The sequence below is a fragment of the Malaya genurostris genome, chromosome 3, assembly GCF_030247185.1.
Source record: "Malaya genurostris strain Urasoe2022 chromosome 3, Malgen_1.1, whole genome shotgun sequence".
NCBI lineage: Eukaryota > Metazoa > Arthropoda > Insecta > Diptera > Culicidae > Malaya > Malaya genurostris.
In genome coordinates, this window is record NC_080572.1 from 270,820,186 (window position 1) to 270,844,791 (window position 24,606).

Below are 24,606 nucleotides of genomic sequence, written 5' to 3' on the forward strand. Positions count from 1 at the left end.
TCATATTTCCGAAGTCGTGTAGCAAAAATTATCTTGATACATTAGGTGCATCCAGAGATATTCACGATCAAATACTTATCACTCTTTCAGAGAGTAAATTTTGAAAAGGCGTCCCATAGTAAAGCTTGCTTCAGATATAATTGGAACAAAGACAATTGCCTGTATTTCAGTTATTTATTATTGAATTCTAGATCTTTGTTTATACAAATGTAGCGTTTTCTTCATACTTTTAAGAATAAATACAGATAAAAATATTCGTCACGGTTTCGGAGGAATTCTCGAATTTTTCCTGTAACACGACTCATTAGGAGGCGCACACCTTCTTCGTCCATCGTTTTAGCTATCGTATTCCACCAGGTCGTCATCTGATTGATGCCTTTGACAACTTTTCCCTTTGCCTTGAGTCTCCTCTTCATGATTGCCCAGTATCTCTCAATACGTTGGAACTGGGGGCAGTTGGGTGGGTTAAGGTTTTTCGGAACAAACTGGACCCCTTTCTCTGCATACCATTCTTGAACGATTTTGCTGTAATGACAGCTTGCAAAATCTTGCCAAAACATTACGGGATGTTCGTAGGATCGAATGAACGACAAAATTCGTTTTTAGAGACACTCTTTTTGGCATAGTTTCGATGTCATTGTCTTATTTGTAACGAAAACTTTCGTTTTTTTTGCCGCAGCTTCAAATGCCCTGCCAAATCATAAACTTTATTGCAAATTTGTCAGCAAAAACAACTTTAAATTTGGCTGGAACAGCCGTTGTCAAGTAAAATTTTTGACCTGGGATTAGCCCGAAGTCAGCCTTGACACAGGTTTCATCGTCCATCAGAAGACACCCGTCGAACTTGGTCAGCACCTGGCCATATAGTTTCCGAGCACGAATTTTGACCACACTATTCTGTTTTATGGTCCGATTTGGCTGATTGCTAGCTCGATATGACTTGATTCCTTCCCGGAGTCGAGTTCTCCTCACGGTACTATGGGCAGCACCGAATTTTCTGGCCAAATCACGATCCGACAGATTAGGATTTCTCTTAATCGTCTTCAAAATCTTACCACGCAGTTTCCGGTCGACAGTTCCACTCCGACGATTGGCTTGAGGCTTCCGAGTCGTCGTCAATGTTTCCTTATACCGTTTGATAACGCGCCATACGATGTTTCTGTGCAATTTCAGCTGTTTCGCTAGCCTAGATGCAGACCACAATGGATTTTCCAAATAATTGTGCACAATTTTTTCCCTTCTCTCGGCTTCCATGTTGATTGTTTACAAAGTACAGTCGATTTGCGGAATGTCAAAAATCATACGTGAAGCTGACAAAATTCCCGACCCCTGGGCACCAAGAACTTCCAATTCCGTCCACCAGGAGCGCCACAATATGAGCAAAAGTTTGTTCCAATTCTAAATGAAGCAAGCTTTATTGTAGATTTTATTTCTTACCTTAAGCAAACCATGAGCCGTTGCTTCGGACTGATAGATTCCCTCATTACTGTCGATTCTTTTCTAATTCGCTTTTCAATTTTTTCGAGCAATATATAAAACTGCATCTGAGACATCCTGAAGTATGCATAAAAATTTATTTCCTCGTTTTCCAGCTGTTTGGAAAGAGTGTGAAATTCTCCTTCTTTTCGGTGAAAAGTGAGCATTTTCCTTACCCATTTTCGTTTGGTGGATCTTTCTTCTTCCTCATCGATTGTAATGGCCAACGCTACCAGCGCTTCGTTATTCAATTTATCCATATTGCAAGTTTTGGCAAATAAATGTACGTATTATTCTTGACTCTTTTTTTTGTAATAAAATGTTTATTCTGGCCTTTTTGCGTAAAAGCTTTACGTGGTCGATTGATTTACATTTTTGTTACTTAAAAATTTTCTTTTGCTATTGGATCAAGTTGTTACCCTTTTTCTACGGGGAGATGAGTTTCCATTTCCATCCAACGAGAATCGGGGGTCACTTCGTCCGCGGCTTATCTCATCATCCATTGCTTCATCGTCGATGTTGTGTGTGATTTTCGCTTTCTTTTCGTTGTCCTTGTTAATCGTAGGCTTGGGCTCGTTGAGAGTGGCTGTAGATGCGCCTTGTTGTACATTGGTTGCAGTTACTGGTTGGTTGGAGGATAAGTTGTTAACTGCAGCTGGTGCACTTTGTTCTATAGGGGATACGTTGGATGGTTTCGTTGGAGGGGATTCTTCATTGTTGTTGGTGGCTGTCACAGGTGTACTGGGGTTGCTTGGGGTTGGTGTGAAGGAAGCACCGTTGTCCTTTGGTGTAGTTGTCTCCTTGTCCAGTTTATCACATGGCTTACCGTAGTGAACAGCTTTTTGGCAATATTGACATGTGGCCATCTGATTGTCATAGGTAACAAGTGATTTGCACAGAATTCTTGCATCTTGACCGAAAATCACATAAGAAGGTATAGGCCTCCTCAAGCGCATGCGTAACAAACGTACGCCATTTAGAATACCGGGGAAAAAGTTCTTCCACTTTTCTTTTTCGATAGAGAGAATCTCTCCGTATTGGGACATAGTTTTGCGAAGATAAGAATCGGTTACGCTTGAGGGAAGATCATGCACACGCACTTCTATAGCACTATCTTCCATATATACTGGAATGTTGTACTTAATGTTCTCGTGCTCCACATAGTGCACATTGTTATTGTCTTTTGCGAATTGAATTGCATCCAACTATTTATAGAACTGGATGTAAATAACATTATTTGTCTTATTGCATTGAAGTAAATGCACACGTTTAATGTCAAGATGCATTTGATCCTTAAGCAAACCTTCAAGTTCTCGTATCGAAGGTCGAATTTTGCACTGCCTGAAGTCAACAACAATTGTATTATTTCGTGTCGGTGGTAGCTTTTGTTCGTTTGGTTCACTCATTTCGAGGTCGTTCTATTGTTCACTACACAATACTGTACTTGGATTCTTCCGTCCCGAACGTAAGCGGTTTTGTTATATCGACTGACTTGGATGAGATGTGGAAGCGAACTGATTCTAGACTCTTCGCACACTGATAAAAATAAATACGACAGAATCAATAAAAGACGAATTAAACAAAATAATATCAATGCATACTGCGAACTTCGCTAGAGGAACATAGCCAGGCGAGAGTAATCTTTCTTCTGATTTATTTTTTGTATGCACTGCACTGAGTCCAAAAGTGTTTCGGTGATTCGTCCTTCGCATTGAGTATATTGAACTTATTTAGATAGATTGAAATCGAATGTGAATTGAGTTTCAATATTGAATATTTGAACAAAAACCATACCTTTGTTTAATAGGAAATGCATAAAATTAATGTTCATTTTCTCCAGATTCAATAGTATCTATGTAATAAATATAGATGAATGAGAAAATTGGTTGGAAGTGGTAAAACCATGACAGGGTTTTATACCTTGTTATGACGCGGTTATTCAACGTTGTTGAGATTTTGTATTAGTGGAATAAAATTGTGCGAAACTAAGTTCTTCAAATTCTGCGTGTAAGAAAATGACATGACGGACACGGATAGGAATCGTATTTATATCTTCAGAACCAGAAGTGACAACCAATTGGATTTCGAACTTCATCCACAATTCAATAGAAGCTTTCAACGCTTGTTTAAATCAGCTCAGCCATTTTTGAGAAAACTGTGCAGTTACATCACTTACACTATCATATCTTCGGAACCAGAAGCGACAGGCATTTGTTCTTTAAACTTGATCGATGGCCCCACAGTAGTTTTCAAACGAGTCTAATATTGTTCAATTTGATTTAGTCATATCTGAAAATTATGAAAAGAATTGCGCTAATTTTGTTTCCAATAGGTTCTCCATCAAAGGCGGAAGATTTGACATTTCGCTCAAACTGGAGAAATGTACCCATACAACGCTGTAACATTTAAATTCTGACAAAAGAGTTGTAATTAATGACCTTCTTAAGCTTATTGAATCACGAATAACAGCTCATCTTGTATGTGCTAATTCACTTTTAGTCAACCTTGACTTTGTGGTGTGGTTTCGTTGATGAAGGTATTTTATTGAGTAGTTCTGGTTGGTGTAACAGAAGCTATTTCCCGAGCTGGATTCAACAGTTTGTTCAATTAACAGTAGTTGAGCTGAGATAGCATGGCTTGTTTTTTTTTTCTATAAATAAAACATAGTAAAAATAATCCTCAAGCAGTGCTTTATTGCAATTGCGAAGTGCACGAAAGAATTTTCAAGGTGAAACGGTTATGGTGCGAAGAAAAACGTCGTGAGTTGAAGATCTATCAAGGGTTAACTAGGATGCTCATTCTCTCTCTCTCTCTCTCTCTCTCTCTACTCCTCCTGTACTCTCAGTAACATAGCGAAAACACTGTAAATTGTTTTATAAATCTGCAGAAACGTCGGCATGTTTAGATCGCCGAATATGAGCGTAAGAGGAACAGGATTCTGCGCCCGCTGGAGCATCAGTAGCAGTGACTTCTGCTGACTGATCGGAAGTTTGTACCACGTGAGATTGTAAATTTCTCGCTCCAGTTGTTCGTTCTGCAAAATTCGATTCATTAGTTGCGTTTTTTGTTTGTTTTTTTTTTTTTGTATTCTGAAAGAGTTTCAACAACCTTCATTTCCTGTACTGTTCCCATAAAACAGCAAAACAGAAGCTGATAGCTTACGAAGCCTATGAATACGTATCCTTGGTACCAGGAGAGCTGAAAATGTGAGAGCAGAACGCAATTAGTTGGCGATTTTATGAACTTTTGGCTTGAACTGGTTCACGGGAACCAATTTAAATATGACTTTTCGCAAAAGATACGGAATCATCGAACCAGAAATAGTAATTTTCTATCCCTACAAGACTATTTTAATATCAATATTAGTGCTAATTGGTTAGCTGTGCAGAGATACTACGATACTTGCCACCAAAACTGCATAGAAAGACAGCACAAGAACTGTTGCAAGACTGGAGAAGGTTAGTAAGAAGTTAGAGCAAAATGTGTCCTCCGCATTCCGTAAAAACCTAGTATAAAAAAAATTCAATCAAACTCCGTTTCATTGCTAATCAATTGACCGGTCAGTACTGCAAATGTTCCTGATGCCGTTGAATGAGTTTTTCAAGCAATTTTCCTACATCTTTGCCATTGGCCTCAATCTGTTGGTTCACTTCCTTCAACGAAGCTATCAGGAGATCAATCTGAATGAAGGAGCTCATCAAAAGAATGACGCAGACGCCATCTCCGCTGAATGAAGCGGAAACGGCATACGAGGTACCCCAAGCATGAATCACGTAGTTCAACAAATAGCCGCTCCAAGTATCGTGATTTACATACGGCAGAAAGAATCCAAATGGCAGAATCTTTTCCCCGAGCTTCCAGGAAAAGTAAATTGGTGCCCCAGACATCACCACACCGGTAAGTATGTAGCCCAGCAGCATCGTTTTCAATATGACACTTAACAGAAACACTCTACTCATCAACATGGTCTTCGTGCGTGGATTGCATTCCTCTTTGTAGAGATCCAATGTGTAACTGTGCATCCAGTAGAGATTCTTTCGGAAATAGAGCAAGGTGCCAAGTTTACCAAGGCATTGGATTCCGGTTCCGAATGTCGCCAGGGCGTAGATTAAACCTTCGGAGTCGTTGCGCATTTCGTAGGCCGTGATGAAGGTCATAGTGCAGAATAACATCATGTAACACGAGGACACGACCACGAACCGATTTGTTGCAGAGTAGCCACTACTGAAAATGTGAGAACCGTGTAGTTTGGCCGCCTTGGTCGGTATCGCAATCAATTCCGCAGCAAACTCGGCTGGATTTGTAAAACAGTGTCTGTACAATCTAAATCGTTGCAACCGGTTGAGGAAACTCATTTTCGCGACGGTACCGATCACTTCAAATACTGTGTCGAACTGATGTCTTCTAGGCCATTCGCGAGTACGTATATTGGAATTTAGATTTGCTAATCATATGAAACATTCTGGAAGGGTTCATACTATGTTTAGCGAAAGCCTCCATTCCTGGGAAACCAAACAAATGTCGGTGTGGATAGTAATTTTCTTCTGGCAGGGATTGGTCGGAGGAAATTACACACTACATTCCAACAATAACAGGAGGATCCGCATCAATCGATACTGGCTCGAAGCAAGAATTGCTTTCGAAACTTTGCAAACAAAACCATTTTGTTCTTGATGAAATCTGAATCAAATCAAATAAGCGATTTGGGATCGATATGTCATCAAATTTCTCTTGTTCAGTACATCCTAATCATAATTCATTTATGTCGCCGAAAAAAAATGTGTTATGAAAACTCTTCCTTATGACAAATTTTGCACCAACTCGAATAAATGTTTGCCAGTACCTTTTCCGATAAATCCAAAAAAAGTGTTATACTAGTAATTTCCACAAAATCAGTCAAAGTCTTAGGTAAAAATACTGAAAAAAATTTCTAATCGAGTTCTACAACGGAAAATTTGATTTTAAGCATTAAAAATCTATTGATAGAGTGTAGCCGGGCTTGCATTTAAAAAATGCCCCCAAATTGACAAACTCTAACAGAAAAAAATATGAATTTTACAGGGGACATAATTAAACAAACCATACAATTCATAACTACTTAATTTTTCAAATCACGCAATATTCCACTCGCACAGAATTTTACATGCTACGAGTGAAATTTGCACTCCGGTACCAAAGGCCGCTGCACAGATTTATATGTATCAATTATTCAACAAACAGATAAGTGCTTCTGTGGTTCAGTCGAGTAACCGGTGAGCTTTTGATCTAATGTTTCTTTGTTCAAATCGCGCTGCTGTTATCGATCTTTTGTTTTTGCCTTTCTCTATAGAAAGGTATTAGAATTGCTGGAAAAACCGACTTTCGAACGGAGGCTCGGAGATCCATAGTGTTACCATTACCATTCGACTCAGCTCGGCGAGATCGGATAATGTGTGTGTGTATGTGTGAATGTGTGTGCATAGAAGATATTTGAACACGCTTAATTCTCTCAGAGATGGCTGAACTGATTTTAACAAACTTATGTTTGTTTGAAAGCTACTATCGGGCCATTGATCAAGTTCAAAGATCAAATGGTTGGGAATTTTGGTTCCAGAGATATGATGGTATAAGTGACGTAACCGATAAAACACGTTGATTTTTACCGCTCTTATATAAAGGTGCCAATATTTTGGGATCACCTCTAATTTCGTAAAACGCTAACGCACAAAAGTTTAAGCAAATCGAAAAATGTCTTCATGCAAAATTTGAGCTAAATCGGACATGCGTAAGGGGCGCTGCCCGGCGGTTAAGGTTTGAAAATTTTCGATCTTGAAAAAGCACCATACAAGAAATTTCTTACATCGAAAATTTTTTTGATGCCGAAACTCTTAAAACTGCATAAAACGTCGAGACTCAGTGTCATCTAAAAAACGCTCGATTTATGTGCATCTTATGAAATGTAAAATCACAAGATTTTTTGAACTTTGGTAGCTGTTTGGTAGGATTTGTATTGGCGATGAATTTCCCAAAACATTGACCCTTTAACTGGAATATTTGTGGATTTAGGGTGGTTCTTCTGATTTTCATTTTATTTCAGGGTAGCGCTTCGCCGTGGTCAGGCCGAAGCGAGACAACTCACTGCTTTTTCTTGCTTTGTCGTCGAAATTTCACCCTAAATTGCGAATTTCTCCAATACTAACCCGATTCACAAAAAATTAAAAACATACGATTGTAGGTAAATGATTTTACTATGCATTTGACGAAAAATATCAGTTAGAAAGCTTTTCTTTCGCGAGATTTCGTGCGAGTTTTGTAAAACATTTTGTTTTCTTCTTTCCTTTTCTCTCTATAAACAACTCGCATAAGTAGGGATGTGCTACGTTTTCAACAAAGCGTCAAAGCTAGTAACGATGGAAATCATTACTGATTTCTGGTTCTACTGAAACATGAATAGAAATTATTTTACAAAGTAGTAACACTTACTTACATTTTCTACTCATCTATATTATGATATCTATATAACGCAGAGAGAACGGACAACAAAAACAAAAGGAATGTTGTTAGCGTCTACCGCATGTGGCATTTTGCACACCCCAATGCATGCGTTGACATTGTGTGCGTGCGAAAGAATAAGGAAAAACTCATTTATTTTCATAACTCGCCAGAAATCTTCCGATAAAAACGTTTATCAGGCACAATTTATATACGAATCGATAGAAAAATTAATTATCTAGAATCGTATGTTCTTGGAATTTCCGTTTTCTTCCCCGTTTTATCACAATTTTGGGTAAAGTGCGTGAAACCCCGGGATAGGCAGCGAACTCCCGTGACACTGCGAAGCGCTACCTTAATTTATCAAAAACTTCTTCAGCAAATAATTGAAAATAAGGAATATTTAAGGTGTTAAAGAAAACTTTTCTGATTTTTTCAGATTCTTTTTAAATGTATTTCAAGTAAAAAAAAAGTTCAACCGTCAGCTGACACACATGTTCACTAGTTCATTTCTTACATTATTGCTAGATAAATCGTGTCAGGCGTGCGGTCATTATTAACTACTTCAATACTCACGACCTGAACTCAAGTTGTAGGTGAAAACGCATTGCATTTAGTTCCGAAGGTGAGTGGTGTATGATTTCAGAACTAAATACCATGCGTCTCCATCTGATGATAATTTGATGGAGACGCATGGTTTTTCGATTGATTTCGATAAATTTTGAAAATATCGGAGAAATTTCCCATAACACCTCAAATATTCCCGTTTTTTTTATTTTGTTACTAAAGATGTTTTTGAAAAATTGAAATAAAATGAAAATCAGAAGAACCATCCTAACTCCACAAATATGGCAGTTAAACGGTGAAAGTTTTGGGAAATTCATCTCCAATACTAATCCTACCAAACAGGTTATATCAATTTAATTTCTATTCGGGGTCAGTTTTTATATGCAAACCCGGCTACACCCTTTTGTTCCGAAATAGGCGATTAAGTTCCCTACCAAACAACCATACATTACAAGACGGACACATTTAAGGAAAAAAATTAAAACAAAAACTTTTTCCTGCTCATACTGAATGTATGTTTCAATGAAAAAAACTAAACTAAACTGAAAGTCATAATCATTTAATTCGACTTTAAGTTTATAAGATATTTTAGTGTAAAATTCGATTAGTAATTTTTTCAGTATTTTTTTTGTTCGAAAAATGGACTTATTTTGAGAACATCAACAGCAAATTTGCAAATAATTGATAAAAAAGTCTAGTCCTCTGTGAAAGATAGTTTAGATTAATGTATGATGGTTGAGCAAAGTGGCTATATGCTATTTAATGTACAAAAAAAACCCTTCTTAATCCACCTACTGGTGTGATAATGCCTTTCTCTTTCTTCAAAACAGTCACATGAAAATATTTCTAATCATTTTATTTAATACTTTCTGACAATTATTTGGGCTCATTTTTGACACCAATTGATTCAGATTGATTCGAGTAGTTTACAGAAACATGCTTCAGAGTTTTTGTCACACAGTCCGCATCATTTTTCCAAACTAGTGCTTGACATTTGCGTTGCCTATTTGTATGAGAACAGTGATGGTAATCTAAAAAAAGCCTTCTTAGTCCACTTAGTGGAATTTTCATATATCTTGAAAAATCACCATAGGGGGGAGTACATGGAATTTTCGAAATCGAAAAAAAAAATTTGATGCCAAAAGGCTTAGAATTGCATGATGAAATTAGCTTTCAAACGAGCCCAAGTTTGTTAAAATCGGTTCAGTCATCTCTGAGAAAATTGAGCGCGTTCAAATACAACGCTTTTTGTCGGCTACGTCACTTATACAATTATATCTCCGGAGCCAAAAGTCTCAGCTATTTGATCTTCGAACTTGATCAATGACCCGTCAGTAGCTTTCAAACGAGCCCAAGGTTTGTTCAATTCATTTTTTCATACATTTAAAAAAGTCTCAGAAAGTCGATTTTTCCAAACAAGAAAAATTGTTTTGAGATGATACTAAATCTTGACGTTTAATGCAATTCTAAGACTTTTGGCTTTAAAAAAAATTTCGATTTCGGAATTACAGGGTAATTAGTGAAAAAATATCTTATTTCAAATTACTTCTTCCCTTTTCTCAGAGATGGCGTGACCGATTTGAACAAAAATAAAGTTCTTAAATGAAAGGTCTCATGGTCCTACACAAAACTTCCAAATTTCATCCGGATCCGACTTCTGGTTCCACAATCATAAGGTGAAGTGTGTTCAAAATTTGATACCGTCATTTAAATCTGCGAAACAAAACACCTGAAAAAATTCTACACTGGCCTCAAAACTACTCCAATCGTTTACCATTGTCAATAGACAACTAAACAAACCGATTCCGGTTATGCTGGCTCTCGGTTTCCGATTCTGGAAGCTTTTCTGTATTTTAATTGAGAATTTGATTCAGTATAATACTTCTTTGTCGGCTCCTTCATTTTTCATCAACTGTTTAAAAAACACGTGATTAATCCACCTAGCAGTGAGATGATACCTTTTTTTATCAATACGCATGTGTTTTTGCATGGATATTCTTAGGTGTTTTAGTTCTCATGACATTATTTTAATTATCGTCGTTTTAAACGGCAAATTGAGATTTTAATCACTCATTACCCTGTAATGCCGAAACTGCAAAACATATCGAATTTCAATCTTAGCGTGTGACAATCGATTGAACACTCCATGAGATGTCGAAGTAAGTTCCACTTTAGAGTTTTTCGTCATTATTTATGGTACTTCCAGAGCCGGTATTCAGGAATTAGCATAGCCCAAAATGATTCGAAAGGCCATGAATTATTACGCAAAACAATTTACATGAAATTTATATACTCATCATCTGTAATTCCAGAATCGGATAAAATTCACCAATTTTGTGTGGGACCTTAAGTCCTGTAATATTTGTTTTTGAAGTTCGATTTAGTCTTTTTTGAGAAAATGATTGAGCTTTGAAAATCGATTCGATACTGGAACCGGAATTCTAAAATCGGTGTAGCCGAAATCAGTTGAATTCACCTGAGCAGTGTGTAGATATCTTTGAGAAATTGTAGTGCGAATTAAAATTTGGGGTACATTCCGAATCCAAAAACGAATACCGCTCAAACTGAAATAAATTTATTTGGTAATCGACTATTCAAATTTGCAAACCCGATAAACCTGATTAATTTATGTGAAATGGACATTTTTATACTAATCACCCTGCATTTTCTAAACCAGAAGTCGGATCTGACTAAAAAGTGAGAGGTTTTATAGGATTTTAAGACCTCTCATTTGAATCTTAGATCGGTTCAGCCATCTACGAGAAAAGTTAATTGCATTATTTTAATTTCGTTTCACATATCATCCTGTGGTTCCGCAATCAGAAGTCGGATCCAAACGTAATTCAGGAACCTTGTTTGGGAGTATACGACTTTTCATATGAATCTGAGTTTGTAGAAAACGGTTTAGCCATCTCCGAGAAAATTGAGTGAAATTATTTGTCACACACGCATTTGCTGATCTCGACGAACTGAGTCGTATGGTATATGGAAGTCATGTTCTTCCAGCATTTATTGCTGTAAATAGTTTAAATCAATATAATTATGGAATTACTTCCAACTCGATAATGCTGGTATCATCTGGTTTACATATGCCATATTCGAAAGATTATGTTGCCAAAAATGAACCGTGCTAAAATTGGTCCGAGGCAAATTGTCATAAAAAAGGATGATGTACACAGTCTTTTTGGTACTTAGAAACAATTATATGTAACAGTATAAAAAATCGTGTTTTATGTTGCTCCCAAGCATTGCTTTTTCATACAGCGCTCAAAATTCCTTCTACTGGAATAAGGCTTACACAAAAATATCGATATCTCCGTTAAAAATAAACGGATTTTAACAATCTATGGCTTGTTGGATAGGTATTACCGAGCGAAATCTAAATCTGGAAACATATTCTGTTTTCAAGGTCAAATGTGACAGATACTTTTGACATAAAACTTCGTATAACTCAAAAAGTAAACATCCGATCTCAAAACCATTCAATAGCGTTCTGGGTGACGGGGAGACCTTTCATTTGCGACTAATTTGATCAAAATTGGTCCAGCCATCTCTGAGATCTCGACCTCTTAGTTGACAACACACATACAGACACACACACATACACATTGGTATATGACATTCGGCCCTCCGGCGACTTTATCCTCTTTACTTTACTTTTAAGTGACTATATACATATTCCCATGCGTATGGAATTCAATCATAATGTTCTGAAACCCCCTCCGCAAAACTCTTCTGGGTACGCACCTGAGTTCAGGACATCTAACCATAATTCGTGTATGTCACTATTTGTTAAGCCGCTGTATCCAAACACGGAAAAATCTCAGATCAGAAAATTGCAATATTGCAATTGTCGTCTCACATCCTGACTGTTTCAACTGATTGATCTTCCATCCGTTCAGATCAGTAAAGTGCATAAATTGGAAGAAAATTATCACGTCGTAGAAATCAAGCACGGATTTGAAGGTAGTGATGATGCTGATTATCCTGACACAATTTTCAAGTAACGAAGACAGAACAGAACGTTAAATCGAGAAAGTGAAATGAGCATCTGCCGAATACACTTTTCGTCTTCGCATCGTAACTTTAAAGCAGTTGAAATTAAACCGTTAGTACACCACAGAAGTTCAACTTTAATCGCTAAAAAGATGTTGTATTTAATTACGTAATATAATTAATCTTCTCGAAGGGGAGGTTAGAAAAAACTCGCTTCATCGCAATTGACGAACAGGTCGCTAAAGTAGAATCAAACTATTCGTCTCAGATCCTGGCAGATCTAGTTGAACTACTATGTTGCCACGCCCGCAGTGTTGGCGATTGTCAATAATTTGACAGAGAGCAACTCGATATTTCTCTACATTGTATACATTGTATATGTTGACGATATTAATCTGGTAGATGATGCTACAAGAACTCGCTGCATATCAATGCGAGAATTTTTCTATATTTCTTCGCCCCACCTCATACTTTCAGTATTGCATGGCCCTTACCAAAATAGATACAGTTTTGCAATGATCGGCGCTGTGTGAAATTTACCGACAGAGAATCTCAAGTTGACAATTATCGCAGAAAATCGAATCGATGATTCGACTTGATGATTCTCATACTAGATTACAATATTTCAAAACCCTTGTGTGGAACATTCACAGACATTTTCATAGACACAACTTATATTAAGATTATATGCGCAAAGTTAGAATAAGCGGCAATAGTTCAATGATTCTACCGCAATTATCCATTGCCCGTTTATAATCGGATCGCAAAACGAGAATAAACGACTGTTTGTTGCTCTAAAGCAGCGTGCTAACCCGTGATGCTCAGATAGGTCATCGAGAGAAATTCGCTCTCGCACTGGTGTCCATTCTATGTTAAATTAACCATGCCGGTTTTTGTTGCTGAGATGATATCCGTCTCACTTTGATGGTACTGATTGAATCGTGTGGAGAGTTGCTAGTGAGCGTTCTTTGATGTGATAAAAGCCATGCTTGCACACCATTTCAATTATCATTCGCATATTTTTAATGTTGTACTAACCACTCCATGTTTTATGCCTACTTTAAACATAGTGAAGTTTGATATTAACTTACCAAAAGAGGGATTCTCCCTGCTCCAAATAAAATAAAATAAAAACTTGGAGTAGGTAACTCCTAAGACATAACCGCAAGATTGACGTAGGACTACGTTCGAGATGCGTATAGATAGCAATTGATTTGATACCGTTTGACCGTTTCAGATTTGTAGTATTGAAAAGGACCATTCGGACATGTTGAAGCTTTCATCAATCTTTTGCAAAGATAGCTTGCTTCATGAAAGATTTCCGATATGAATCTGTCATAATGTTAATTGGGCTTCGTTTCTAGTCCCTAAAGGTGCCATATTGTGGAATTTTCTCCCATATTAAACACTGCTCGGTGATTTTTTCTTGAACTCAAATCAACTGAATGTTGGTTTCATTTGCATTCGTTTGATGCGCAGTTCGTATTGCGAATGGTTCACTATGCTGATTATTTTAATAGATTTTTTCTATACGGATTATTTTAACTTCCGATTTGCATATTACAAAGAAGAATAATTCTAATAGTCCTTTGGGAAACCATTAGAATGGTCAATTAATTGATTTTTCTGCGTCGCTCACATTTCGGTGTATTTTTTCGAATGCGAACAACCAACAGCTGGATGATGACGCAATCGCTCATATATTTCAATATTTCATTTATCCCAATATTTCAGAGAAAAAAAAAACTATCAAAATCCTTTACGAGATTCATTTCTGGTATTCAGGAGGACCAAATTGTAGAATTCTCGACGATATTAAACACTTTTCTGAACATTTTTTCCCAACAAAGCGTCTTGCTCAGATTTATGTTCCTTGGCGCGCAACTACATTGGAACCTGGCTCAGCAAAACCACTCCCCTTAGTCGCAGTGTTTACCGGCATTGTCCGAACTACACCTACCTTGAAAAAGCCGATTACCATATTACAAGAAACTTATCAATAATTCATACGTTCGAACAAACTTTCCCGTCTCACTCAGTTAGCACACAGAGCGCAAAGCAAAATGAGGGCGCAGTTGTTCGGGCTTAAAATTGTTATCTCCTATCACAGCCGGCGAGTACAGAAAAAACACACACACAAATAACATCCAAGCTCAACTCCAACTCGAATCGTTGCCGGGAGAAAAAAAAACTTTCTGACATTCACTCCCCATTTACATTTCAATCACCGGAATTTCGCCGTGCGCTTTACTCTGAGCAGCTAGCAGGAATTACGATTCCAGCAAAGTTTCCCATTATTTAAATAATAATAATTTCATCGAGAATCAGCCAGACAAGCATTCAACGAGATAGAAAGAGAGATACAGAAAACATTCACTAATCAAATTTTCTCGGCAGTGTGTAGCAAAAGAAAAATTTGCCTATGTATACATTTGGGGGCACTACAGGGTCGGTTGGGATCGCAAGTGTCAAAACAGTGCGGTACAAAAAAATCCGCTAAACTTTTTTCAAACGCAATTTTCGTACGAATCGAATGCCGATCGAGTTCTTCTATTTTCCAGTGTAAAACTCTATGACGATGTCCAGCCAGCGACTGGCACCAGTAAAGAAGGCGACGAGCGATTATAAATACACTCTCCCACTCAGCGCTTGAGCGGAAAATAGGTATAAAGCGACTAATGTTTGATGGACAGAGAAGATGTTTGGATGTATGGTATCGATCGGGTGACGGTCAGGTTGTAGATCATGTTCGATGTACGTTCTACCATGTCTGACTGCGTTTTAGAGCAGTATCTATAACAAGGTTCAGAGTGGCGAAATGGTAGCGCGTATGCAAGGAATGTATGAGAACGCAGGTTCGAGTCCTGTCTCTGAGCGTATCTTTTTCCAACAAATCATCTTTTCTGTTAGTTTTTCATTCATTTGGCTGTTCCAATATATATTTCCACTCAGTCATTGCAAAACTGAACTTAGTTATGGCGGCTTTACGTCAAACCAACTAAAATTAATAAATCGAAAATAATATCATTCTTTCCCATGCCATCGGAAATGTAATTGAAAATAATTAAGTTTTCAATACTCATCACGCTTATGCTTCAACTGGTCTTCAATAATTTCTTTTTGTGCGCTAGACAGAAGAAAAAAAACAATTAGTTCCAAGCAGGAGTAGCAGAATCGCTCACTCTGGAAATTAAATTTCTTACTTTTTTAATATTGATGTAAAATACGTACCAATTTCTGTCGATGGTCAAATGAACAAAACTTTTTCAGCGTAAATATTTTAAATAACAATTTGTATTAAACAATAGGGGGTCGATTTCTAGACCTCGTCGACCCCCATAGTCAGTTTTCGTTTTTGTCGACCCCCGCAAAAAGGATATCGTCCCAAAGGGGTCTATATCGACCGCTTTGGGAACCCCTGGTCTAAACAATGAAAAAATAATCATTTTTGCGATTTTTTTTTTTCAGAACTATCGTTCAACTAAATAAATCCAAATGTTTTGCATGTTAAAAAGCATCATTCGAACCTCATTTGGTGATTTTTGTGTAGAAAAATATTGAGAAATAAGTCGGTGAAGAGGTATTTTTGAGGGCACTTCTTAAAAATCATGACTCGCGGTGTCCACTGTATATCAGCGCAGACTAATCAGAAGAGAACAAATCAAAGCAGCAAAGTTAGAGTGGAAGTTTTTCTAAACCCCAACGTTTCAGTTTGATTTTTTTTAATATTAAAGTGTTAGACCTTACCCGTCCCACAGATAACAGATATACAGGCTCACATATGAACTGTGTGTAAAATTTGCTCAATCAGCGTGGCGAACACTTGCAGATGTCACCACGATCGACACGAGGTGTCACCACTATTTGGGTGCCGCTTTCACATGAGCCACAATTTTGGGTGTAACATTCACTTTACGCTAAATTTTTGTTTTGCTGTTGGTTAAAATGACAAGTTTATTTTTGTTTTATTCCGATCGAATTCTCGTGTGATTTATGTGACATGGAAATAAAATTGTCTTCAACACTTAGGGAAATCGTGTGATAAGTGTTAAAATTGTTTTAGTTGGAATATTTCTATAACAGGCAGGTGGGTTTTGTTATCGTTCCGGAACGCAGTGGAACGCAGTGGAACGCAGTGGAACGTTTCGAAAGATCGCGGCGAACAGTCGAGTAGGTGGCAGTAGTGTTTCCAACGTACAGCAAATTTGAAATTTACACAGGATTTTGAAAAATTTTGTTCGAGCCTGTATATCTGTTATCTGTGCCCGTCCCTTAAATCGGTTCAACAGTGACTGTGGCTAAATGATCGACCTACTTCGCCTTCGAATAATCATCTCGTTAGCCCCGCCTAATTGACTGTGAACGTGTTATTACGAGTGCGGTAAATCTTCATTTCAATCGAATATTATTAGATGAAAATGAAATTTATGGCCGTTGACTATCAGCATATCCCTTCTCGTTCATTTTACTTTTGTTGCGGGAGCTCCCAGAATTCATCGTCAATTGAATAACCGTACCTAGTCACTTGAAGTTATGCTAGTTCAGTTTGTAGTGCCAAGTAGTCTACCTGTTTCATTGTGTTCGTCGTCTTCACTGTTGATAGTGAGCAAGTGCGACTGAATAGGCATAAACATCAACTCGATAACACCAAACTCTCTCTGACCATAATGATAAATAGAGGATGGAGGTTCTCATTTGAGTTTTCAATTGTCACCAGCAAGTTAGAACTGATAATTTCGACTGTTTGAAATGTACCGAGATGTTTTTCGAAATATCAAAAACGAAAACTGAAAGAGAGAACAATTAGTTTATGTTTATTATGTAATTGCTATTTCAGTTATCATGACTGGTTTACGTTTCATCCGTTATTTTGAACCAATTCGAATGTTTACATGAACCTCACTTGAAAGCCGTTCTTTCATTCTCAGTCAATTGTAAGAGATATTTTGTTACTTGAATAGAAAAACTGACAGTGATAAAACTGAGCTCCGATAGAAAGAGAAACGAACGAAGCACGGGATGATGCCCATTCGGTGCGACGGCGGAGGTTGTGTGTTAGAATGTGAAGTTTACTGCAGTAGAGTGATCGTCCGTATGTGGGCACACATTCGATTTCAGTTGAATTGAATGAAGATTTACAGCACTGGTTATCACAATAATTATCCAGGAGTTCTGTTACTGGGCAATTTTATTGTCTTGAATTTCTCAGACACTGGGAGCAGTTTGTTGATTTGATTTATGCGCCGTTCACAGCAAAAAAAACAAGAGGCAATTATATTCATAAACAGTAGTAGCCATCCACGGAAAACGGAACTCGATAAAATCGATTATTTTCCTATTGTTTGCGTGTAAAAATATGTTTTATGTGAGAAAAGTTCTGTAAGCGAAGTGCTGAATAACTTGGCAGTGTCGCCTTGGAGGCCGAAAGATCCAGACACCCGTTTGTCCAGGCGATCCAAACATACAGTAACAACCAAATCACAGTGTGTTGGATCCCTGGACACAGTGGGATCCCGGGAAACGAGAAAGCAGATGGGCTGGCGGCCATGGGCAGACTGTCACCACGACTTACATCGGAGGTCTCCTCCGCAGATCTGATTACCAGCTTCCGGGAAAGGCTCCGAGAACATCTCTTAGGACATTGGAGATCATCCGGAGGATACCTCTCCAAAATCAAGGGGGAGTTGATTCGATGGACTGATCGACCAGACCGTAGGGAACAAAGGGCCTTCTCACGGCTCAGGGTGGGCCACACCCGCCTCACGCATACACACTGTATCGCTCACGGCAGCCCTCCCTCCTGTTTACACTGCAACGTTCACTATTCACACATATCCGTTCCGGTTCTGTTCCGTGACGGCACGGTGAAAGTGCTTTCAGTGTGCCGTCAGTGTTTTTTGTCGGAACCCTTCCGTGCCGTTTCAGTTCCGGCAGTTTAGTGATTTAATAGTTTTCAAAATGTCTGATTTTTCTGATGAAGATTTAATGATGATTGCTCTGATTTTGGATGAGGAAAACAATACACGTAAAAGAAAAAGAAAGTGGGTTCACGAAACCTGGAAAAACCGAGAAGTTGAAGGAGAATATTGGACACTCTTCAAGGAATTGCAGGATGATCCGAAACAATTCCATGAATATTTTCGAATGTCGGAAAAAGCTTTCAATATTCTTCTTGAAAAAGTTGGACCGTTTATAAAAAAGCAAGATTCCTTTTATCGGATGGCGATTCCACCTAGAGAGAGATTGGCAATTTGTTTAAGGTGCGTCTTCATAAAAACAAATTAGTGAAAGAAAATAACGAACTACCCAACTCAATGAATTGCTAAATGATTAGTTTATACTGACTTTAGAGGACTTATAAAGTAAAACTATACTTACCATCAAGTTATTTATTGTTTGCTAATTTCGTTGTTTATTATTTGCTATCAGTAACTCTATGTTACTTTTGATTCCTGATCAGCTAACATATAACAGCGCTCCGTGTATCCATTTCTAATCATCGCATAGTCTCGAATTTTGTGGTGTTTTGTATGTATATGCAATTGAAAATAATTTCAATAACATTTTTATCAAACAAGGGTACAGAGCTCACGAATTTGTTTAATTTTCTTCAGAGGACTTTATATCTAGAGTACAATACTCTGTTGCAAAATCCTACTGTTTATTGGCTATAACGATACCGGAAAAGTTGGAACAGATGTTTTCTACGTTAGTGTGGTATTTTTGCTACGAAAAAAATAGATTCGTTTCGACTTCAATGATGCATCCGCTTTTGCCAACAGGTGTTGCAAATTACTTTGATAATCGGTTATCTTCAAAGAATTAAAAAATATCCAATTGAATACTAAACATCAACACAGAATAGTTCACAAAATATTTTTTACAAAACAGTTGTCAGGATTACTCATGCAATGTCCACTATAGTTATAAATTCTTTGTGCGAGATGATCCGAACCGTGATCTTTTTTTCCTCTGTGGTGTCTTTATGAGGACGGCCAAGGCCGCCCTTGGTCCATCTTACCGAACCGTGATCTTAAGCAAATCATTGCAAAACTAGATTTCTACAGGAATATTATAACTAGTTTTCTACAGGAATATATTTCTCTTTGCATATTTTTACTTTATGTTTATGTTTATACAGGTTTATACTACTAATAGAGTTGCCAGACGAACACAGTTTCAAAATTGCCAACACGCAAAATTGATATGAACCCATTTAATAATTTGAATAATCGATGAACTGAATAATGCAATCTGTTTTGGGTTTTAGAGGTACTATAAACTCTTTTAGTTAATATATACTTAAAATTAGTTTCAAAATCCATGAAATCTATTCTTTACAAGATTAATTGATTAAACATATTTTGAAAACCATTTCCAATACATCACTTTGAAAAATGAGACCGTAAATTTACTTTTTTTGTTTCTTATTAAATATTCTTATTAAATTCATCGATGAAAATACTAGTATAAACGGAATCGGAAAACTACTTTATTTTGAAAAAAATTCCACTTATCACTTAACTTATCGTTGAATAGCTTAATTTTAGGCAAAGGTGCTTTTATTAGTTTTCATAAGTCAATTTGCAAAAAATATACCGAAGTTAGTTATATTAACTGTTGAATTGTAATGACTCAATTTCAGATTTAATGCTCAAGTTTAGCTTATTGGTTCAAGCTCGTTGTTGAGTGTTTTGTTATGTTGGCAACAATGAAAACAATGATTGAAACAAAACATTCAGACCAATTCTCGGTTAATTTTTCAAAAGGGCGTATAAGCAAGTGACAGTTTCTCTTGAATCACTCTCTCTCTTTCGATTATTGTGATGTGATTAAAAAGATTTTCTTTGATATCACTATTCTGTTTGAAAGTCGAATGTTTCGGATATCATTTCATGCAAAGAGTTGAATGATAAATGTGGAAACCGTTTGGTAATTAATAGAAGAGAAAGTGTCACTTGCTTATACGCCCTTTTGAAAAATTACCCGAGAAGTTTTAACTGTTTTGTTAAATGGGCCCTTATACAAGAGATAGTTTGTTTGTTTACTTTCACTTTCCATCATTGTGACGAGATCATAAAGATTTTCATGATTTTTAAGGACTGATCAAAAGAAGACGGTTGAGTGATGAACGTTAAAACTGCTTAGTAATTGATAGAAATAGAATAAAAAGTAAACAAAGAGAAGTTTATACGGCCATTAGGAAAATCGTTCGAAAAGTTTTGTCATCAATCAGATAAATAAGACAATCACAGATATGGTATGCATATTTACTTTCTTTTTATACCTTGTAATGAATCGGAATATTTTTTGTAGACTAAAATTGATCAACGTGATTCTACGCATTCATTTTTTATTAGGATATTAGTAAAATTGAGCTGGAATTGGAAATGTCGTTATATGGAAATTTAAAATGAAAATTAAATGCGTATTTACAGGCAGTTACAAAGATTATGTAGTAGTTCTTATTTATTGCGTGAAGTTCGATTGAAACGTTGGAATTGGTAGTATGAAGTCAAATGAAAATATAATAACATTTGTATAGTTCAGTAACAAAGATTATGATGTAGTTCTATTTATTGTATAAAAATCAATTGGAGTGTTAATCGTAAAGTTAAATGAAAATATTAAAATAATAATTGTACAGCTTTACTCCTGGAAGTTTTCCAAATAGTATTGTATATTACTATTAGTGCCATGCATTTCTGACTCATCATCGACATCCACCACTCCTGTGGTGTGGAATTCGGCTATTTGCTGAAATTCAAATTCATGTACGATGCAGTTAATTTTTTGCTTAATTAAACAAAAATTAAGCGGTGATAATTCCCTCAAAGAAGGTGCCAAACTAACGAGATATAGCTCGACTTTATCTGGTTTCGATTCAGTTTTTTTCTTCTCTATCAAATAATCCATTAGTGTCGATGTGGCCGTAGGATTTTCGTTGCTCGTCTTTTTTTGTTTAAACTTGTGGGTGTTCGTGGACGGATTGTTTCGAACGCTTGAAGATTTGAACGGAGAATCAATCTGCTCTTCTTCTTCTTCTTCTTCGATTACTTCCCCATAATTTTCTTCATCGCTGTGCTTTGATTCTGGATTAATTATTGATATGTTGGGTATATTTGAAATCGTGCTTCGTTCCTCAAGGTGTTTATTTAGGAACTGTAACTGATTTGAATATTTGTAAATTTTTACTTTTTTTGCTGCTTGTCCGCTTTTAGTTTCTGATTTTCTTGTTGATTTTCTGTAGTTGTCTCGAATGTTATTCCATCTATTTTTACAAGTACTTGCTGTGAAAAACATGGGAATTAGAAAAAAAAAATATAACTGATAACTAATATTTGATAGTCGAAAATATGCATTTATATAATATAATGATGTGGCCCACAACAAAAAAATTATTACAATTTGCTTTGTTTCAGGTATTTAACCACAGGCGACTCTTTGAAGACAATTTCTTTTAGCTATAGAGTTGGGCATAGCACTGCGTATACGATTGTGATGGAGACGTGTCGTGCAATAGTGAATCACCTAATGAGAGACATGATGCCCGTGCCAACCGTAGATGAATGGCAAAAAATCGTGAAGAATAATTTTGAAAGTTGGAATTTTCTAAACTGCATAGGCGCTATTGATGGGAAGCACATTACCATCCAGGCACCCCCAAAAAGTGGTAGCCATTTCCATAATTACAAAAAGTTTTTCTCTGTTGTTCTATTGGCGTTGGTAGACGCCGAATACAATTTTATTGCGGTTGACGTAGGAGCCTATGGTAAAAACAGTGATGGGGGAATCTTTGCCAATTCTAATCTAGATAAAGCGCTTACTGCTCATAAATTAAACGTACCTGCGGACGCTGCACTTCCCGGTACAAGTGTTGTTGTACCACATGTTATAGTTGGTGACGAAGCATTTCCGCTGAAATCGTACATGATGAGACCCTACCCGGGAGATAATCTAGATGCTAATAAACGCATATTCAACTATCGCCTCAGCCGGATGAGAAGAGTCTCGGAAAATGCATTCGGAATCTTATCTCAAATGTTTCGAATATACAATCGAAGGATCCAAGCCAGTCCAAAAAATGTTGATTATGTTATTCTAGCGACATGCGTATTGCATAACTTCATACGCAAGCGTGATCCTGTACGCATTGATACCGCGGGAGTCGAATCAGCAGTAGTGAGCTTATCGACAGAGCATAACCTTCCAAAACAAGGTGGAAATGCCCCGAAAGATGCCTTTGATGTAAGGGAAGCTTTCAAAATCTACTTTAACTCTCCAGCAGGTTCTGTGCCATGGCAGGCCGAAATGGTATGCCCACTAAATGGACTAAAAACATCCAAGTAAATTAAATGTATCTCTATATTTCAGATAAATATCGAAAAACGTAAAAAAAAAAAAAAAATTAAAAAAAAAAAATTAAAAAAAAAAAAAAATATGCATGACGGTATTAAATATGGGTAGCATTACACGGATCCCAAGACCTCCTGCACGCCCAAGTGCATTAGATCTATCTCTTTGCTCAACATCAATTCGACTAGATTGCACCTGGAAAATACTGCCTGATTTACACGGTAGCGATCATTTACCAATCATCATCTCAATTAGCAGTAGCAATTGCATTGCTACTTCCGCTAGTATTCCATATGATTTGACAAAAAATATCGACTGGATTAAATACCAAAGTAGTATCTCTAGTATTTTGAATTCAATGGAAGAGCTCCCTCCACTTGAAGAATATGACTTCCTCATTTGTTCGATTCTGGAGGCAGCAGAACAATCCCAAACTAAACGCTTTCCTGGGCCAACGACTAACAGAAGGCCTCCCAACCCCTGGTGGGACAAAGAGTGCTCAGAGGCTAAACTCGCAAAACAAAATGCTTGCAAGACGTTTCTAAAACGGGGAGGAGGAACTCCTCAGAATTTTGAAAAACTTAGGGTTTTAGAAACCAAGTACAAGAGCATACTTCGAGCCAAAAAATGTAGCTATTGGAGACATTTTGTCGAAGGTTTGTCAAGAGATACCTCAATGAGCACTCTTTGGAACACGGCCAGACGAATGAGGAATCGTACCGTGGGCAATGAGAGTGATGAATACTCGAACCGATGGATATTTGACTTTGCTAGGAAAATTTGCCCAGATTCTGTTCCTACGCAGAGCATTATACGGGAATCTCCTCCAAATAATGGTTTTATTAATAACCCATTTTCAATGATGGAATTTTCTATAGCACTCTTGTCTTGTAACAATAACGCTCCAGGGTTGGACAGAATTAAATTCAACTTGGTGAAGAATCTGCCCTACCTCGCAAAAAGACGTTTGTTGGAATTGTTCAACAAGTTTCTTGAGCAAAATATTGTTCCACCTGACTGGAGACAAGTGAAAGTTATCGCCATTCAAAAACCGGGGAAACCAGCTTCCAATCACAACTCATATAGACCCATTGCGATGTTGTCCTGCATCAGAAAATTGTTCGAAAAAATTATTCTACGACGTCTCGACACTTGGGTCGAGACGAACGGTTTGTTGTCAGATACTCAGTTTGGCTTCCGTAGAAATAAAGGGACGAATGATTGCCTTGCATTACTTTCGTCTGACATCCAAATTGCCTTCGCTCAAAAGCAACAAATGGCATCTGTATTTTTAGACATTAAAGGAGCATTTGATTCAGTTTCCATTGATGTTCTTTCAGACAAGCTTCACCAAAATGGACTCCCAGCGGTTATAAATAATTATTTGCACAACCTTTTGTCAGAGAAACACATGCATTTTTCACATGGCGATTTGGCAACACTCAGAAATAGTTACATGGGTCTCCCGCAAGGCTCATGCCTCAGTCCGCTCCTCTATAATTTTTACGTAAATGACATTGACAGCTGTCTAGTAACCCCATGTACACTAAGACAATTGGCAGATGATGGCGTGGTTTCAGTTACTGGACCCAAAGCTATTGATCTGCAAAAACCGTTGCAAGATACCTTAGATAACTTGTCCGATTGGGCTGTTCATCTTGGTATCGAATTCTCTGCGGAGAAAACAGAGTTAGTCGTCTTTTCAAGAAAGCATGATCCCGCGCAGCTTCAGCTCCATAT

At 37.3% G+C, this 24,606-nt stretch overlaps 1 protein-coding gene across 1 annotated transcript; it reads right to left on the reverse strand.

Annotated features, from left to right (window-relative positions):
- Positions 1-4,300: 4,300 nt before the first annotated feature.
- LOC131434331 (odorant receptor 67d-like) lies at positions 4,301-18,140 on the reverse strand. The gene is made up of 4 exons (XM_058600999.1): positions 18,083-18,140; positions 5,094-5,770; positions 4,585-4,674; positions 4,301-4,510 (listed from the first exon to the last, which is right to left on the reverse strand). The coding sequence occupies exons 1-4, from the start codon at positions 18,138-18,140 to the stop codon at positions 4,301-4,303; spliced, it is 1,035 nt and encodes a 344-aa protein (XP_058456982.1).
- Positions 18,141-24,606: the final 6,466 nt, after the last annotated feature.

Coding starts and splice junctions, on each gene's coding strand:
- LOC131434331 (XM_058600999.1), bottom strand. CDS start 18,140: ATGTTCTCGGAGCCTTTCCCGGAAGCTGGTAATCAGATCTGCGGAGGA. Junction 5,771..18,082: donor CTGCGGAGGAGACCTCCGAT/GTAAGTCGTGGT, acceptor TTACAAATCCAG/CCGAGTTTGCTGCGGAATTG. Junction 4,511..4,584: donor GAACAGTACAGGAAATGAAG/GTTGTTGAAACT, acceptor CGAATTTTGCAG/AACGAACAACTGGAGCGAGA.